The 21,004-nt window shown below is 35.4% G+C and overlaps 1 protein-coding gene across 1 annotated transcript in view; it reads left to right on the top strand.

The window, feature by feature from the left end:
* The window catches only part of CNTLN (centlein), a 199,414-nt gene that overhangs the window by 82,516 nt on the left and 95,894 nt on the right, over positions 1 to 21,004 (top strand). The window contains 2 exon segments of the mRNA XM_058824396.1: positions 15,496 to 15,545; positions 20,913 to 21,004. Of these exon segments, the coding sequence (XP_058680379.1) occupies positions 15,496 to 15,545; positions 20,913 to 21,004 (142 nt within the window).

Here is a 21,004-nt window from a genome sequence, read left to right as displayed (position 1 = left end):
TAGACTAGTTTTATTTTACCTATTAATTTTAATATTAATTTTACCTCAATAGGTAAAATTTCTCTCTCTGACTAAACCAAAGAGTGAGTGTTAGAAAATAGGATTTTTTTGTTGTTGCTTGTTTATGCATTTAATCTGTTAGAATTACTTTCTCTCTCATCTTCTGAGGGATAGAGCAATGATGTAAAATGTCTTTAATATGCACATACATTAATCATGGTTTTAGCCCTTCACTGGACCCACTCCAGGGGCTCCATGACTCCCTTCTAGTGAGGAACCGAGGAATGGACACAGCAATCCAGATGTGCCTCACCAAGGCTGAGTAGAGAGGCACGATCACCCTCCTCAGCCTGCTGGCACTGCTCTTCCTAATGCACCACCAGGATGCACTGCTGGCTCAGGGACAGCTTGCTGACCTGAAGGACTCACAGGTCACACTCCACAGAACTGCTTCACTGCACATCCAATTGTTCTGCTGCCTGATTGCAAGCTGGCTAATTTAAGTCATTTCAGCATTTCTGTATCAAAAGTTAGTTAGCTGGAGCATGGGGATACCCTGTCCCTTTGGCCTTAATGTACAAACTTTGGAAACTTATAGATGACTGGATATGAACTGTTGTGGAATCTTTACAATTTTACATCTTTCATTCTGTATTATTTTTAGGCAACCTTGTAATAGATATCAGCAACACTCAATTTTTTGACAACGAACATTCTTCAGCATTAGACATGATGACATAAATTATCATTTTCATAGCTAGCTGGCAATTTGTTGTCTGTATAAGTGTTTTGTACTTCTGCATGTCATCCATTATAGGAGGTGTGCTCTGCGTCTTCAAAGCATATGGAATCACTACAAGCTCAGTCATATCCTTCCTCTGCTGTAGCAGCTGTTTAATAAATGTTTCTAATAAGCTTTCCTTTTTTAGGAAAACAAGAACTCATGGTTTCTGCTTTCCTTATTCCTGTGGAGTGAAAGCAACTGTTGTGTACCTAGTGTCGTGGTATGTGGCCAACTAGTTGACAGGAGCCTGTCGTAGTACCAGCAGCAGCATGTGATGCCTCTTGCCTTTCTAGCTGTCAGAATGGGTATGATGGAGAAAAGCTGAATTAAGTGTGTTGGAATGCTACCAGTAAGAACCACAAACATAGGCTATATTAGCTCCCTTACTTCTTGAATGTGTGTTACCTCCCTGGTTCTTTAACTAGAGAACCTGCTGAAAAATGCGATTTTGATAATCTTGACCTTTTCAGGCAATAGGAGATGCCTGTTCATCAAAGACTTTTATTTTTTAACCTCTGTTGTTTTGTGAAACATCCAAATACCCCAGCAATTTTTTCTGTATTTTGCTCAATAGGTATGGCATGTTGCAGATTAATTTGTAACAAAGTGCATTCACACTAGATCAGTGTTAAAAAGTGTCACCTGCAGACCTGCAGCATATAGCGCTTCTGACCTGGGTGTTTTCTCTGTAAAGTAATCTTTCTGGTTATCTGTTTTAGGAGTGCTGGGACAGAGCAGACATCTTACTAATAATTACTTGAATTTAATATGTCAGGACTCTTGGTTACTTTTTTCTTCAGTTAGTAATTTTGTAGTTCAAAGGCATATATAGTTAAAATGATGATGTGCATGTGTTTGTTTAGGTTGGAATAGATAAAAATCTGAAATACCAGCTTTCATTCTACTTAAAGCAATTACAACCTAAGTTCTGCAGCTAATCTTGTGGCTCTTCTGAGGGTTTTGACAAAGTGCATGCTTACTGACAGGACTGAGTACTGCTTAGTGAAAATGACAGGCTGAAGAGTGAGAACAGGAAATACTGCACTACAAATAAATTAAAATGTAAGAAATCAGAAGCATTTGGTGCAATATAGAGTATAGTTTCTGTAAGATATTTTAAGGGACCAGACTCAGAACTGTGAATGCCACACGAACTCATCTAGGGGCTTTTACATAATGAACAAAATGGCCCTTTATTTGAAGTGAATTAGTTTTTTTTCTAGGAAGCTTCCAGTTACTTTTTCACCAAGCACTCTATTGACTGTTTTTCACTGAGAGGATTCCATCAAGAATAAGGAGATTGATGCTTTTTAATTGTTAAACTTGTCTCTAGAATATTTCTTACCTGTGTCCACCAGATCTTGTAATTTCCTGCATCCTAGCTAACAGACAAATTTGAGGTCGTAGTTTGGTCTTTTATATCAGATGTGTTTGTGTTTTTCCTTTGTTCCTTCATATTTAATCAGACATGTCTTGTCTTGAACTTCAGTGCCTTCTCATATGTGATGGAATTGTGTCATATTAAAAACATGAGTCATGCTGCTAAACTTTTTTTTCATAATATAGAAGCAGATAAATGCAAAATTAAAGTTGCATTAATGACAAGATTTGGGCATTGTCGGGAACAAAAATAGCAGAGACATGGTGGAGAAAGTTAAGGACTCTCTGTTAGCTTCCCTTTGTATTGTTGCTTGCACAGAGCTGTTCCTTGCCTTGCTGTTGGATCAGAGTGATTTTTGATTTCAGAGTAGATTATTTGGTTTAGAAATGAATTGTTGTACAGGTGATAACCATACTGCCTGCAGAAGAACTGTATTTTTCTTATCCCTCTGTCTGGCATAGGCAAAAGGTCTTCAGCACTTAGATGGAAATGTCTGATTTATTAGTCTTCCAGATATGCATGCACTTATAAAAACAAAGAACTACTAAATGTGTCATATTAAACTGTACAGAATGTACATGAAAGAAGCCTACAGTCTACTGTGAACCTACAGTCAGTAATACCAAAGCACAATGATTGCTGCTAACATGTCAGATTGCTATTTTAAGAGAATAAGGAGTGAGTAATGAAAATAAGTTTCTCTACGGTATCTTCAGTGAAGTTCTAGGATTTCTGGTAAAGGTAGCAGTGCTTGGTACATTCTGGCAAGATTAATTGAACATACAATGCTAATTTTCCACTTGCCTTTGCATAGTACTGATTTTGGAAGGGACATCATAAATTTTCATGATTCCATGTGTCTCAGATTTCATAATACCATATGGAACTTCAACAGCTGAATTTTGAAAAAATGTAGGAACATTTATTTCACAGAATGCTCAATAATATAAATAGTAAATTATTTTATAATTTTAAAATGTTATTTTGTATTTTATAATATAAATGAATACTTTACAATGAATGTTATTAAATATCGTTTATGTATTCTTGCTTTATCTCTTGAACTCTCTCCTAAATTGTACTGTTTTGTAATTCTAGAAAGTCAAATGTGGTGCTTAGTGGACCATTATTATGACCCAGCATGATTTTTGTGATGAACTACTTAGTCCTCTTTTGTTGAATGAAGCAGAATATGCATATACATGCAAAAGTTTAGCCTATCTTAATGCATTTGGATCTTTTTCTAATTTTTAAGAAATTCAGAATGCATTTTCTAAGAATTATTGTTGTATTTGCTTTTTTCCAAACACAATCATGTGAGTGCAAACATGGAATCATCAAAATTTTCCTAAAATTCAAATACTTCAGTGGAAGAAATAAAATAAGAAATTTTTTTTTATCCTTACTTTGCATTATTGGAAACCAGCTCCACACTAACAGCAGGCTGTAGGCAAGAGACTTTAGTGTATTGTCACATGAGGTTTATAAAGGTTGAGAGGACTGATACAACAACAAATTCTCTTGATATTCATATGATGGGTGACGTACCCTCTTCTCTGAGTTGTATTGATGGCAGTGGTACCCCAGTCTTGGCCCTTGAGGTTCAATCTGTTTTGAGCTAACAACAGGTACAAACACTGTTTATGAGGCTATTCTGATAGTCTTATTTTAAAGGAATGGAAACCTGCAAATTCGAATAATAAACATAATTCACACAGTGTAACATTTATATTTTCGTTAAACACTTCTTGATAAATAAGCTGGATTTTGTGCTTCAGTGAAACAAATTAAAGATTACTAAATGGTAGATTTTAAGCATGGGTTTCTACCATCTTTTTGCAAACTAAGAGTTATGCTGCATGTTGAAAGTAGCGCTTCTTTGACTTTGGAGTGACAGTTGACTTGAAATATATCTCAAAAAGCACTCTTGACAACTATGACACTATTCACTATTTTGTTATGTGAACAGACATTGGAGTGTTGAGGGGGGAGTTGCTTTTATCCTTTTTTTGCTCCTGAATGTGGGTTGTAAATCTGGGAGACTTTACTTAGCAACAACAGATATCTCTTCCTGCAATTTTCATCCATCCTACAAGTGACTGAATTGGGAAACAAGAATGATGAAGAAACATTTCTGGGAAGTGGATGCACAAGTAAGATAGATAGCTTAAAGAATCTATGTAGTTAAATACTTGATTTCCTTGGTTAATTAAGACTGTACATTTCTTAAAGTAAACTTTAAGTTTACAATATTTTTCCTGTAAAGCAATTCCAGTAAATCATTCTGGATAGTGTGAATGATCACAGAGTGGGAGTAATGCTAGTACTTTTTGCTTTACTCTTACCTTGGCAGTGTTATCTTCAGACATATGTAATGCTCTTTGCTCTCTCACAGTCTATATCAAACACCTACACCCAGGTTTGCTCTCATTTTCCAAGGCTGTCATAAATATACAGACCCATGAAAAGAGCAGATTTTGCCCTTACTGCAGCAAATGTACTTGAAACATAATGCTGTAGGAAGAATAATTTGCTGTGACAAATTGCTGTCAGAGTAGTATTTCACCTGTAAAAGTTGGATGAAGTTTCTGCCTGTCTTGGTTCTCCTGACTTGAAGTAATTTCAGAGTAGTAGAAAATTAAAATTAATTTTGCATTATGACATATAAGACCATTTTTGACAGCCTCTTCCTATATTTTCTATATGGGTGTTTTTAGAGAAGTATGTGTAATGTGCATGTGTGTTCTACTCTAGTTTTATGGAGCAGAATTTTTACCCTTCTAAAAATTAGAAGACTAAAGAAGAGAAAGTGCAGTTCAGCTTTGTTTACCTAGATATTTCTCTGTTGATGTACTGGCTATCTTCTCAAGCACCTTTCATTTCTGAGAGGAAGAAAACAGAGCTGCTTCTGCTGTCCTATTTTCCTTGCAAGGTTTATTAGGCTATTTAACTTAAGCTTTGGATAAGAAAAAAATTCTTTGACACTATGTTGACCCGGTGTCTTTAGGACTTATTTTTTGGTTACTGTAGTTAGCAATGCTGCTGTCCCTTTTTAAGGACTGTGATAAAGAGCATGCAAAGCTTGGTTAGCACTTTCTGTCTGATTTTTTTCTTCATTTGGCTTTCCTGTCTTTTAACAGCCTTCCATGGCTCTAGAGGAAAATGGTTGAAAAGGCAATAGTTAACCTCATGGACTCAGGAGGGCTTCCCTGACTGCAGCAGCTCCTGGACTAGCCCCCTGATATCTGTCCATACCAGCAACAATATGCATTAGGAGATTGTGGTTCGTTGTGTTTATTTCTCCAAAGAGTCATCCTGATGCAGTCTTTACAACATGTAATCCTTGGGAAGGAGTCGGTTTCCTCAGTGGGTTATTCCATCTAATGTATTCAGGTCTATTAGAAATTAGATTCTCTGCATGCTTTTATTTTCCAGATAAAATTCCCTGGCACAAATGAGAAAAATGTCTTGGTGTTTGTTTGGATGTTTATTTTAGACTGCCATGAGCCTCCTCTCTTAATTCCTTTTATCTGTATGCAGGGGAGTGTAGAAGTCTCCTGCTTGTCTTACCTGTGAATGCTGAAAGCTGCTGATGAGCAATGGCTGACTTATGGGATGTGTATTACTCAGGAGGCAATTGTTTGCTAGAGGACTAACTAGAGTCTTCTGGCAATGGGTTAACCCAGGGTCAGCAACTCTGGAGGGAAGGAGCCCTTTAAACTCATAAGTGCAGAGAGAAAGTTTATGCTATAGCTCAGGCTGTCTTTCTAAATTACCTTTTCTTTAATGCATTGAGGCCCAAGTGCACATGTGTACATGTACCTTAGATTTGGAGCTGTGTGAGGGCTCCTGATGGTATCTTTAGAACTGCTGACAATTAAAAATGATGAGTACTAGGATATTTTGTTCTAGCAAGAGGGTATATTTTGCAGAAGCCCTGCTTATATGCAGATGGTGGGAGCATTTCTCCTATTCTAATAACTTGATAAGTAAGCAACTGTTACAAAGAATTTCTTGCTGATGCCTAGCTATAATCTAAAAGAAATTGGAAGTAATTATTTTAGCATAACTCATTCTATAGCATAGTTTTAAATATGCTACCTCTTCCTATATTTGAAATGGGTGAGTATTAAAAAAAACTAAAACCAGGAGGAGTAATCAAAAGTATTATATTGTGAAAAATAGAGCCCAGACTATTGTATCATACTGAAAACAGCAGATTCTGTAATTGTGGATCAAGATCAGTACCTTCAAAAATGCATGTAATACCACCATAAACTATTATCTGCATAAATTTTATCTTTCTTGATTTCTGAATATCCTTGTTTTAATACTGCCAGGTGAGACTGTGGCAATCATAGTTGGAGGACAAAAATGAAGCATTTGTACATAAAAGAGGATGCTGCATGCTTTCCTGCTCTTGATGGTGCATTTTCTATATGTGTTACAAGTAAGAAAAAGTTACTTTTTTCATGAAGTTAATTGTAGTAAACAAAGGACTTTGAGGTTGTTCTCAGGATGTTAAGTCATGATTAGAATTCTGACCTGCCATATTAGAAGATCCTGATAGTCTTCTGGGAAAGGCCAGTAGACTCCTGCTAATTTAGAATGCTGATTCCTCTCAAATAAAGGACTCAGTGTATTTTCCTTGGGGCTGGAAATTATTCTCTGACAGCCTAATCTAGACTACCTAGGATTGCTGCTGCCCTGTTTCTTGTCAGCAAAGCTATCTTTAAAACTACTTGGGAGTAGATTACATTGTCAGAAGGTCATCTTGTTTTGGAAGCAGATAAGACAGTGCTTATTGTTGACAAAGACTTACTGAAGAAATACGCTAAAATCTACCTGATATACTTAAAAGCAAGATAACCTCTTTTTGCAGAAGACTCAAGGCCATTAAGCAGTTTCAGGTGTGCATAAAACTGAAAAGCAGCACGCTAGTTTCTAGGCTTTGTTTGGCTTTAAGTCACTTTTCCCCCATTTGATGGGCTATCATTTAAACTTGGCAACACTGCTAGAAAGTATAACATGTGAGTATAAATAAGAGCAAGACATTTCTTCTGGAAGAAGTAATAAATTCTGGAGCTTTTCAGTCTGCTAGTTTTTATTACTCTTTCAACTACATTGCAAAACAAGTAGGTTTTCTTTTTTCTATCTTTTTAAAAGCTGAAAAGTCTGTGGGGGAGCTGAATAGTTATTTCAAAAACCATTTTCAATTCATCTAGTAGACAGACATAGGATTAGTGTAGTCCTAAGATTAGAAATTGCAGTCATGTATGTCGCTCATAATTACATAACCTTCATTATTGGCAAATTTTGTATATTGTTACAGCAAATTTTTAGGATATGTTTTCCAGTTATACAGTCTTCTTTAGGACTCGCTAAGCCTTAAATATAAACTAATCAGGACTGTAAAGAGTCCCACAGTGCAATTAGAAAAGAGTTGCTTGACATGATTTTAAAATGTTTTATATATTTTCAATTTAAAAAACAACCCATAGTGATCAAAATAAACCTAGGAAAAAACTGCATGTAGGTACAGGCAAGTGATAATTGCAATTTCAACCTTACAAGCTTTTAGAAATGGCTTACTGTGTTAGCATTACATTTGCAGATTTGAGTTTAGACTTAAAGAAACTTTATAAAAGTTGAACTTAGTGGTTACTTATTTTCTTTTGCTCCTAATTGCTGATATGTATTCCTTGTAATGAATCTCCTTTGCCTGCCATTATTTATGTTTGTGTAAATTTACAGAGTGCAACTCTAAACAGTTTTTGTATTACTTCTAAAATCCATTAAGTTTAGTTAAGTTTTATTTCTATTTTTCCATCAATTTATTAATGGATAAAAGCTTATTTATATAATTCTGGCTTTACAACACCCTGCAAGGTTTCAGCTAATCCCTATAACAATAAAAAAGATTGTGTAAGTTGTCAAATAGTTCACAGTATTTGCTAAACACTTGTGCAGCATTTGTATCTGGTATTTCTCTATTATTTTAAAATACATCCCAGGAACTTTCATTTTTAAAAGTTGAGTTAAATAATAGAAGAGTACACAACAGAAATGTGACAAAGACAATAAAATTCAGTAGTAGTCTTTGATTTTGTCAAGACACAAAGTGTTCAAATGTGAATTTATGACCTGGAAGCGACCAGTTAATACTCTCACTTATTTGCTTTGTCTTTTCTCCTGACCTGCATATTTGTATTGTATCCAAACCTCATCATTCATTCTTAAATTGTAGTTCACAGGTTTAGCTTCTCTGAGTCTGCAGAGCAAAATTTTTCTGTAGAAAAGTTCTTTGTTTTTCTTTTGTGATAACCATGGACTTTATTTTGAGTTCTGCATTGCTGTATGTATTTCAGTTTAGAACTTGACTGTTTTTGTGATATTGTATATGGTTTGCTTAGCAACACTTGAGTACCTAGAAGTAGCATACTCTTCCTTTTGTATGGGGGTTTCATCTTTGAATAAACTTTAATTTCTGGTTCTTCCTCATTTATTGCAAAATGCTTAGGAGTTTTTTAGTAGACATAATTTTGAGATTGTGTTAATGAGATGCTGACAGAAATAACACAAATACAACCATACAGCCATAGAATTTTAAAATTTTGATTTTAAAAAGACAGATAATTGGTTCTCCTCAAAAAATGCTGATTTTTAAATTTCATATGCTGTATGTATTTCCTTGCTCAAGCAAAAAGATGTATAGTGTGAAGAAGGGAACTAAAACACACTCTGTTTGTCAGCTGATACATTGTCATTCAGGGACTTGTGAAAGGTAAACTGAAAGCATCCTCCGTGTTTGATGTTACTGCTTGCCAAAGCAGACAGTTGACTTCAAATTTTTGTAGATTTATACTTCTCCTGCAGTTCCTTCTACTCATTGCTGAATTTCCCTCCTGGGAGAGAAAGTTGTGCTCAAATACTCGTGACACTTAATATTATAATTGGAAGTAGGAATTGTACAGAATTGTATATCTGCAATATAAACTTCCAATTTCTTTCACTTCACTTAGTGACTACTGGATTTATTAGAATAAAAAATTATTTGATATCCAATATAAAAAGTTTAAAGTATACTTTTTTCTTTTTTAAATCATGCTTGTAGTTATAGTAATTTTAAAAAAGTGAAATCCATGGAAAATCCTAGGAGAAGAAAATTTGCATAAACACAGTTAAATGGATATTAACATAAGGCATTTCTTGCCTAGTCTTGAAACATCATGAATACTCAGTGTTTCTACTGTCAAAAGATGGAGAAGACAAGTACTAATATTCACAGCTTTAGTTTCTATTTCCATGCCTGCAGTCTGCAATCAGCTTAGTAACACTTCAGACAGAAACTAGTTTCCCATTGTTGAAATATCTCAAAAGACTCTATCTCTCAGTCTCAATTTGTGTCTTGGATGGTTTCAGATGACATAAACATGATGCCCTTTGCTCAGCACTTGCAAAATCAAATGCAATGGTCAGAGAAATTCTCTTTTCAGTTAGGACCTAGACCTGGCGCATTTCTTCTTTTCATTGTTTGATGTGTTCATTGAAAGTGAATGATGCAAAAACTGGTGCAGTTGATCCACTGAGCATATGCTTAAGATAATAACAGCAAATATTAGCTTAATCTGCTAAAATAGTTTTAGAAACTCTTTTTCATAATATCTGAAATTTGACACTGCTCTGACTCTGAGTCACTCTTCTTACTCTAAAGTTCTTACTCTAAAGTTCTAAGGTTAGTAGTCTTCATCACCACACACAGAACTTGGCTTTGATCCTTTGAGTTGCAGGATTGCAGAGGCAATTCTTTTACCCTCAGTAAATGCGGGAAGCATCTCGTGTCACTGGAATCTGTGCTGCTGGATCACAGATTATTTTAGATACCTAATCTGCTTCATAAAAGAGTTGTATGGGAATAGTTTAAAAGTCTGGTGGGGCAGACATAGTTTGTCAAATGCAATCCCAGTTTTGGGTAAAAAAACACACTGAGATATTTATCTTCAGACTCACTTAAATTATTTTTTTGAGAGGGAGGGAGAATTTCAGAAAAATAATTTAATTCTTAGCTATTAAGTTGGCATGTCTGTTTGAGACACGGAGGGAGATAATACTGTAAATGATAGACTGGAAAACAAGTATTTTCCCCCACCCCTGCTTTTTGCCACTGAGTTCTTTCAGTATGAGTAATTTCTTTCAGTGTTGAATTATACTTTGGCAGCTTTCTGTGGCTTCTTCAGTTGCCCTGAATTCCTTGACATTCCTTCTTTCTTTGAAATTTCTTACTTGAGCCTTCTGTGATGCTTCTTTCAAGTGATCTTGCTCACTTGCTCTTGAGGAATGTACCAATTATAGAGCCTCTGCAAAGAGCTGTGTTCTTCAAGAAGACCACTCTGCACAAAAAGTACAGGCTATGGTGCTTTTATGGTTAATTTCAGAGAACTGGACTAGATGTGGATGTCTTGTTATAATGCATATACAGGGATTTTTTTTTTTCTTCTTTTTACAAGTTCTAGCTAGAGTAGTTTAAAGGTTTTATTGTGTTGTTCTTTAGATTTAAAAAAGTGTGAGCAGAAATCAGTATGGTGTTTGTTTCCTAATCACTTAAACAGTTAGAAATTTGCTCAGTGCAAACATATTTGCCTTGAACAGCCTAATAGTTGCATTCAAAATTTAAAAAGTTAGTGAACAGAATATTAGCAGGCTTCAGATGATAGAAATAATAAAAGAAACCAACCATCTAACTAATTAGGATGGGAGATCTTAGGATAGGATGACAGTAATTGATTGAAAAAGGCAGGCTAAATCTGTTTTACCTTCCCAAGATCAAGAAAGTTAAAATCAGAATGTGGGTAGCAGTCCCCCCAGTGGCATTCAGCTTATTCAGTTTGGTGTAGTGTGACATGTATGATTTTCTACATGTAGGACATTTTATTCTGTCAGCTACAAAGAGCACAGCTCCAGAGAAAGAAGAACTCACCATGAGGAATTGAGTCTCTTAAAAGAGACCATGAGTGAAACATAAGACCTGCTTTCTAACTGATGTGATAATATCCTCTTGCACCAAGAATGGTCCTGGAATAAAGGAATTCTTTTCAGCATAGAAGGAAGCAGGTATTGATAGTCAGAAGTTTTCTTTCATCCTGTCATCATAAAACATAAGGCTAACCTCTGGCCATTGTGATGCCCCTTTGCTACACTTAATGTATTTACATAAATGTCTTTCTTGGAGGAGAATAAAGCAAGACACAGCCACACTTGCCATCTCAGAAGTGCTGAATAGAATCAATTCTGTAAAGTGATTACTGACTCCTGCCTATACAGCCAGCATGTAGTTAGCCTTCACCACTAAGTCACGTCACTGCTAATGTTCATCATATTGGTTCAAAGGACAGAATTTTTTTCTGCCAAGCTGCTTTTGAGAGAATTGGTCTTTTAACATGTTCTCTTTCAAAGTTTTTCTAAGGGGACTTTGCCTTAAGTGACCTTCATGAAGTTCCCATCAGCCATTTTTTTCTTCCTATGAAATCTCAGTGAGCAGTGGTCCAGCCCTCTACTGAGCTCTCAGTTGCTTCCCTCAGATTGCTATAAGGCACTCTAGCATATCTTTGAGGTTGTTAATAAAGACAGTAAACAGTATTGGCTCTATAGTGGATCCCTGAGGAAAGCTTTTAGTTGCTAGTTACCAGTTGTACTCCATATGACAGGTCATCACCTCTTCAACCTAACAGTTCAGCCAATTTTACAGACACCTTATCTAATTTTCAATTCAGATCTCAAACCTTTGGCAATAAAGAGATGAGAGACCATCTCAAATACCTTGCCAAATTCAAGGTGTACACCTGCTCTCCCTTTATTCTTACAGCCAGCCATCTCTTACAGATGTAGTGAGGTTGGTAAAGCAAGATTTTTCCACTGTAAATGTGTGCTAATTGCTTTCAGTCACCTTGTCTATTAGGTGGCTGGACATTATTTCCAGGATGATTTGCTTTGTGACTTTGGTAGGGAAAGAAGGAAGGCCTTTATTGGGTTTATGTAATTTGTTTGTTTGTTTTAATTTAAATAATATCAGAAGAGAGTGGAACAAATCAATTGGCCTAGGGATACTCACTTTCCAGAAAGGAAACCAATAAAATGAAAATGAAGCAACTAGTCAAAAAAATCTTCAACTGTGCACTAGAGCCAGCAGAAAATAAACATTTGTTGGATACTGTTAAGAAAATACTGTAGCTGACACCCAACTGAAATATGTGCTACAATTTAAAAAAAAAGCTAAAATAAAATAGTTCCAAACCACCCCCTGTCCCCAAAGAGTCTTAAGAAGCTCGCTTTAGAGACTGCAAAAGTTTTAATGGCACTTACATGGAAAAGGTCAGCATTTAAAACTTGAGCTTGCATTGCTGAGAAACAGGTAGGACCAGTAAACAGAGACAGGAGAAATGCAGGTGGGAAGTTGAGAAGCCTAAAAAGGCTCTTGAAGAGTTGTTTTCAAAGCTTAAGCTATTACAGTAAAATTTTGCTTAAATAGAGTCAAAAAGAAGACAATAAGGAAGTTAATAGGTTTGCTCAATGATAACAGTGTGAAATGATACATTGGATTTACAAAGCCGAAAAGAACAGTCTTTTCCTTGGTCAATATTTCATGTTTGATGATCATTAAGATGTCTTTCAATCCAAACCATGCTGTGATTGTATGTTTCCATGCTAAATGGAAGATGAAGACGCCAACAACTTGTGTATGCTTTGCAGCAGATAGATCAAAGGCATTAAACCTATTTGAAGTATCTGTACAGCAATTATGAGGTCAAGTAGAGTAGTTGCTTGTAAATGTATTGAAATATATGTATGTATATATATTGAATATATATAATGAATATATATACATATATATTCTTCACTCACAGAGGTATGAGTGAAGAACATGAACTTCAATATATTTACAAGCAGTAAGTATGAAATTAACCTAACTGTTAACAGCCAATGGACTGGCAGGTTGCTGCTATAACTCCCAAATGCACAATGGGCTCCAGAGGGAGCTGCAGTAACATGGCTGCTTCCATACCTTGAAAATGGTAGTCAGTCTTTAGGAAAAAGAGGGTGAAAGGGAGAAAGTAAAAAAAAAAAAACGAAACCAAACAACCAGAAAAGAGCACCATAGAGAGGACTACCACTAAGCACAAATCAATGCAGTTTTATTGAGGAAGCATTAATGTGGCTTCTGTAAAGGAAAATCCTGCTTCATTAACCTGCTGGAATTGCAGAAGGGTGACAAAACTGTGTGGTAACAGTAATCTGATGAGTATTTTTTCAATTGCCTTTAACAGAGCTCCACATGAAAGGTTATAAAGAAATTTTTTTTGCTCTGGGATTGGAGGAAAGTTCCTATTAGCAACTGGGAAAGCAGAAGAAATAAAGAATGTGCCACTTCCAGGATGAAAAATTGGAATCACACTGCGCAAACTGTTAGGCTTCTATTCTTTCTTGAATAGCATCTGCTTTTGCCTCTGTGGGAGGCATAGTACTGCTGATGGTTGGACTTGGCACTGGCTAACCCATGTGGGCATTTATAACATTCACCTAGCCATTGATTGCGTGAGTTGATTCTTGTATTGCACATAGAAATTTTTGGTTTGGACTTGACTAAAATTTTTCCATCTTAGATAAATCATAATTTCAGTTGGAGATTATTTCATAGATAAATGAATTCATTTGGAGGCACTTCAGGTATTCTGACTATGAACTTCCTCTAAACTTATTTAATATAACTAGTTTACTTCTGCATGTCTTTCATCAACCAAAAGGAAAAGATATGTGTAGAAGTTCACTCTTAAAAATCTTGTACAATCACTATATTGCATGCTTGTCAGTTAGTGTTTACAGAGGCAGTACATTTGTTCATAAACGTGTTCATTCAAATAATGATTTTAAAGTTGAAAACTAACTGTTTCAGAAGATAGAGATTCAGTTAGGAACTATGTCATGTTGATTCGAGTCTTTAATTTCATAAGCAATGTTTTTTCAATGAAATATTTTGCCATTCTATGCAAAAAGCCAACATGCTATGAAGACTTAAGACAATGTGGAGACAAAAGCCACTGAAGTCTGTGTAATAGAAACTGATGTTGACTGAGTTTTGGAAGATGAAAGGACAGCAAAGAATATCAACCTGTAAAGGCAGTTAAGTGATCCCAAAAATAGCTGGATTTCCTATGTGTCATGCTAAGCAAGTTAGTTTACTTTTCATGTTTATCATTTTCTCTGTAATTTATGTTTTACAGCTGAGTCAGAGGTGCACTTGACTTGCAATGTGCTTTAATGTACTGTGTATACCAAATGACTTCTTTTTTAAGTCCTTTCCTTAAGTTGGCAAATATTTTGGCCAGATTTTTTTAGTGCCTTATTTCAGATGGCAAAGTAGGGAAAAGCATAAATTTTCTGTGAAGTAGGTGCTGCTGTTTGGAGTACAACTGAAATAAGTGAGAACACTAGCAGTGAAACTTTCACAACAGAGCTAGAATAATGTGTATTTGTACATGAAATGCATTTATATTTTAAGCAGAAGCTACCTATTAAATGACTGTGCTCTGTTTTGTGTATTGTATGACCTTTGGCTGAAACAGGTGTGGGTTTTATTGCTGAAATAGTGTACAACTATATAGATAGAGAATGTGTCAGAAAACACAAGTTTAAATAAACAATTTAAATAATGTCTTTCTTTCTAGCATTTCCCAATTTGACTTTGAAACTTTAGTATTGGTATCCTGGCAACTTTATTTATATGCAATTTTATTAAATTGAAAAAAGAGTAATTCAATTTATTGTGCAGAGCTTAGCTGGTTGATATTACAGAATAAACTATGGTAGTAATATGGTAGTCCATCAGGGCTGGAAAATGGGAGGAATTATTTTGTTAATAAGTTTCTTGAATAGTTGCTAGATCATAAGACATATCTTCATGAGTTTGGCTGGCAATTTCCCCTGAGACAGAGTATTTATCTACCTCTTAAAAGGATTTTACCTCCTACTAGTCTTCTTTTAATCTCAAATATTTTCTTGCCTAAAAAAGATGGGCTGAAACTTCTTAGTGTATGTTACAATCAGCGTTGTGTGTGAATTTTGGAAATTCATATGATTTACACATTTTAAAAAGCTGTTGCATGAAGGACTCCTTACGTTTGAAGTAATGCTAAGTGTTGTCAAATTAGAAATAATTCCTGGGAGTCGATAATTTTATTCCCAGTAATATATTGGTGTGGGTTTGGATTAATTTCTGAAATAATTTTAGTGGCATCTGTGTGATTGTACCTATTTTTTTTTATTTCCTCTTTTGTAGACTGAATCTTAAGAAAGAATTGGATCAGATGAAAATACACCATTCTGTAAGTTCACAATACAGGAACTATACTTACAGCAAAAAATGAAGGGTATAGTATTTTATATGTTTGTATGTAGTTTGAGTGGGTTGAGCCTGGCTGGATGCCATGCAGATACCAAAGCCCCTCTATCACTTTCCTCTACAGCTGGACAGGGGAGAGAAAATATAATGAAGGGTTCATGGGTTGAGATACTGTCATGGGCAAAACAGACTCAGCTTCAGGATATTAATCGAATTTATCACTAAAAAATCAAAGGAAAAGTAAAAAATAACATTAAAACCGCCTTCTTCTCATCCCTCCCTCTTTGCCAGCTCTACCTCCTTCCCCCCAGCAGCGCATGGAGACAGGGCATGGGGGTTATGGTCAGTTCATCACATGTTGTTTCTCCCACTGCTCAGGAAGGGGACTCCTTCCCCTGCTCCAGTGTGGGGTGTCTCCCGTGTCTGCAAAGTTGTTCCTCTCACATATTCTATCTCTGCTCTTCTCTGTCCACAGTTACGTCTACAATCACTTTTTTTCCTTCTTAATTATGTTACCATGTTAATGTCAACGCTGATTGGCCCAGCCTTGGTCAGCAGTGGGTCCATCTTGAAGCTGCCAGGGATTGGCTGTGCTGGACATGGAAGAAGCTTCTCGTAGCTTCTCACAGAAGCCACTCCTGTAGGTCCTCCTACTACCAAAACTTGGCCACTCAAACCCAGTACAGTAGTCTGTCAGAATATGAATTTTTTATATAAGGTTATTTTCTCTCCAAAGATTGATTTCTTTTTCATGAATGTGTATTTTGTAATCATATGGCCATGCATGTGAAAGTATGTTTGCTCGTTATTTGTCTACACATCTCTTAAATCTGACAATTTATATGAATAAATACACATTAATACATTTGCAACTAATATGTATATTCTGCCTATTTATGAAATATACTGATACAGAAATTTCACGCTTATTCAGACATCTCTTTTAATTCTAGTCTCACAAAGTATCTGAATTTGAAAATAATCAAAATGGTGAAATTATAAGAATTGATCATGAGTATCTTTTCTATCTTTATAATCTTTACAGTAGTTGATGGTTCTGTGAAGATGAGTCTTTGTCAGTCAGATAGGTAATATATTGCCACTGCCTCTCCATCACTCCTCTGATTCTGCATATTATGAGCTGTTCCTGAATATTCTGGGAGAAATATTCAAGAGTGGATAATTACGGTCCATCAGAACATTGCATCTGTGGTGAATTCTTTATGCACAGTATTGTGCAAAGGAAGTAAGTAGAAAACTTGCAGAAGTACTCTACACATTCTTAGCAGTAAAGCCTTACCATTCTTTATTGCAATTTTCTCCTGGTGGCTGTTTTCTATTTTTTGTGAAAATGTTGACTACTTGAATGAAAAAATACAGATTTTTTTTTCCTTAACTTTAAAATTCTGTCTTTAAAATTAGGTGGGAGTATCAAGCTGCTGAAAACTGAAAGTTACCTTTTCCTTTCGTACTATTTATGTGTTGTGTTCATAGCCACAGAACCGGATGTTTAAATACTGGCTTTAAGAAGGACTTCTTTGGTTTTTTCCAATGCAGTAAGTCTTTGCAGAAAGAGAAGGGGAAAGATAACCATTGGTGAGAAGGAGTTAGAGGCCTGCTGAGCAGTATCTGGAATTTTCCAAAAAACAGTCAGAACTGCCAGTTCTTGACATGTTTAGTCTTTTAACAATTAGTATTTTCTTCCTTTTTTTTTGTTTTCTTTTCAGGTAAACATATGCTCTTTTAAAAATGTGTGGGTGGATGCACACTTCTGATTTTGTAATTAGTACAATGATTAGCTATTCTTTTCTGAGGACTGAGAAAAATTACTAGTGAAGTGTTCTAGGCAAATTTTATCTACCTTGTTCAGTCTGTGTTGTTCTGGTTATCATTTAAATGAAAAGGAAATGTCTCATAAGATTCAAGTCCAAAGATACATATTAACAAAACCTTCCTATTAACACAGAAGACTGAGATGATTCTAGCTGTTTCAAATTTTTTATCAATTGAAGTGTAAGAAAATAGCTGCTCACATGGTGTCTAAAAAGTAATTTCCTTATTGTTCCCCTTGAAAATCGAAGGGAGTTGCAGTCATGACATATGTATTTTTTGAGATTTTCTAGAAGGTTGCACCATAATGACTGAAGCTGGATGTCCATCTTTGAGCATAAAGGAATGTAATGTTAAAAATCCTTACTCATGTTCTCAGAAAGTTCATATGCCCTCTGCCTTAAAAAGGAGGTTAAATTCCTAAATAAAAATACAGCCTCATGTCTGTTATCAGTAATTTGCTGGGAATCCAAACTTGATATCGTGTAAATACATGTCATTCTTAATTTCAGTATGTTTTACTTTATAAAAGGAAACCTGATGTCAATTTCCTCAGTTTATGAATGATGTTGGAATTCACTTGCACCTTAGCAGATAGGTACCTGTTTTCATCAAGAATTCTAAAATCAAGGGATAAAATCTGTAAAAAGAGACTGAGCTTTCCTGCATTAAAATTGTCTGTCTTTGTTGGGTATCACTTGTGTTTGTCAGAAGTAATGGATGGTTTTGTTGTTCTACCATACAACTTTTCAGATCCTTTTGGTCAAAGATGAAGTGGTCAAGGGAAAAGGAAACTCTGTTCCTGCCATTCCCAATTTCTTTCCATTCTTATTCTGATGCCCAGTTATTACTGGTAGTCGTCAAATCCAAATTCACTGTTCATGCTATTTGTGCCCTTATTTGTTTATGAAGGTAAAGAATATGTTGGTAGGTAGGTGTGCCATTTCCTCCAAAAGCAGGAGAGTAGATCCATCAAATCCTATTCAGAAAAAGAGCAAATGCCTTCTTTAGAAGCAGTAAACTGTTGGCCTGCTGTTTCTCCAAGGAGGCAGTTTGAAGACCTCTTTCATTCTGAGACTCCTGAATATACTGTGTCCTCAGTATATAGGCATGGGGCATTCCCTTCTGGCCTTCACCCTGGTGTTTCTCACCAGAAGTTTCTTTCTATCAGGAGCATGAGTGCCTACCACTGGAGTCAGTAACACAGTGGCTTTGTGCACCCTGGAGCCTTTTTTGTTAGGGAAATCCTTCACCTGGCATGTACTGCACAAAAAAATGTCATTCCTTTGATGGTTTGTATAGGTTTCTTTTTAAGTGACTAGGACAGTGCTTTATTGTGTCTTTTTTTTTTTTTTAAGGGTGTTTTTTTCTTTGTGTAAGCAGGTGTTCTGCAAATACTATAGTGTACTATAGTTTCACAGTTCAAGTACCGTTTTGGCAGTGGTGTTGAACTAACTCATCATCAGATTTGATGACTATTAATAAGGAATTAAATTTTACGTTCTAAGGCTGACAGTTAACTATGTTTTCCCAGTGGGATGTAACTGTGCTTATGGAAGACCATGGTAATTTGATGACTGAAGATAGTTGGCTTTATGACTTGTGGGTCTTTTCCTTGAGGGAGAAGATGTTATTTTTATATGTAGAAGTATGACAAGTAGAGCATGTCTTGCTGAGTAGACTGATATGATGTATCTTTCTGCTATCCTAGACAGACAGTTACAGGTGATGCTGTTTCACTGCCTCGCTAACCAATTCCTATGAACAATTGCATAACAATTAGAAGGGAGGAGGGGAACAGGGGCTTGAATGGGCCATATATTTTCTGCTCAATAGAAAGGGTTAAGTTTCAGTGACCTTTGGCTACACTTCAGTTTATGTTACTTGGGTCTCCTTTGGTAATACTGAACATGTATAGTCTTTTCTATCCCAAAAGGGATAGAAAAGTATTCTTTACATATCTATTATATGCAGATAGTATTCTTTAGTATCTGCATATAATATGTCTATTTATAGAGTTTTAAATTGCATTTTAATACGTCCACATAATAAACATAACACCTTGTGTGCTTTGATCAGTTTCTTTGACTATGGGAAATAATTTTTCTTTTCAGTGGAGTACGATAAATGCTGATATAAAAGCTACAACAGGCATTCAAATGAGTGAATATTTAGAAAAAGATGAAAAGCATGTTCGTATTATCTTTGTGTGTTACTTAAAGAATGTTCTAAATGTATGCAGTACCACTGTGCTGGGGGACTGTAGTCTGAAGTAACATGGGAACTAACATATTAATATCAAGGTAAAGGTACATATTCCCCAGATGCATAGTTTTACCTTTTTCAGCTTTTATTATCTTTAGAATAGTGTTCCATTTATTTCATGAATACAGAAGTATTAATTGGCCATGACATGTTCCAAAGACAAAAGAAAGGTCTAATTCACTCTAACAAACTTGTTAGTCACTGTTTATATCAAGAGGATTGTGAATCTACAGAGAGTAACACTGTTTTCTTCTACACTTGCTTTGTTTATAAATCAAAAGTTTTTAAGTGACCTGCAGTGTCTGCTTGTAGTTTAAAATGTTGCTTCTAAAGCAGACCTCCACCATGTAGCACAGATATTTATCCCTTAAGATTAATTCTTTAAGTTCATTTGGGGGAAAGAAGGACCAAAAAAGAAATACTAATATTGTGATGCTTTTAGAGTATTGGGATTTATTTGTTCTTTAATGCAATATTTCATATGCTAAGATGAAATCCTTCTGATGTGTGTAATTGCTCATTTCTATGAGCAGTGGGCAACTTGTGAATGCTAAACTCTTGATTTCTGAATGACCATATGTATTGGAACTTTTAAATGTTTTTTTCAATGAATAAGTCTGATTTTTAGTATCTAAAGTGTATAGCTGTGATGCTTAGATTTGATTCAGCTGGTATGAGCTGTATCAATTTCTAATTGTTATGATTTCACAGTATTTCAGTCGAATGATTTGTGTGATTTATCTAGTGAAGTACATGATCTTTAACTTAACAAAAACCAAGGTTTAAACTTTTCATCCATCCTAATTCAGTTACTGTTTGCTTTGTTCACCAATCACTCTGATCCTCCTAGCAGGGGACAAGACCTAAAGAACAGAACTGATAGTGACTGTGTAGATAAAACAGCAATGAATTCTGCTTTTAAGGCATAGAGGGAATAGTCTGTAAAAGAATAAAAATTGGAATGAAAGTACAGTGTCTTTAACCCCCAGATCTATTGTGCCTTTGAAAAGATTGTACTCTGAAAAAAACATACTGTGATGCTACAGAGATTAATAATTATGTGACAGAACACTTTGAAGAGAGGTCACTTTAGAAACTGACCAAAAATCTTGCCAAGAAAATAGACCACATTACAAATGATTATAGAAGTAAAGAATGCATTTCCTTAAAATGTCTATGGATTGTTTTAGTGAAATACTAGGTGTCATAATGTATTTTATTTATTATATTATAGAGATGTGTTATTTATTTTCTGATAGAGCCACTTTTTTAACTTAGTGAAGATAATGGGGTCAAGGGTAATACTCCAAAGAGATATATGAGAGAAGTTTCTCATGAGATGCTACAGAAT

The sequence above is a fragment of the Ammospiza caudacuta genome, chromosome Z (assembly GCF_027887145.1).
Source record: "Ammospiza caudacuta isolate bAmmCau1 chromosome Z, bAmmCau1.pri, whole genome shotgun sequence".
Lineage (NCBI taxonomy): Eukaryota > Metazoa > Chordata > Aves > Passeriformes > Passerellidae > Ammospiza > Ammospiza caudacuta.
Note: the sequence above shows the minus strand (reverse complement) of the source record. Positions and strands in the feature narration are given on the sequence as shown.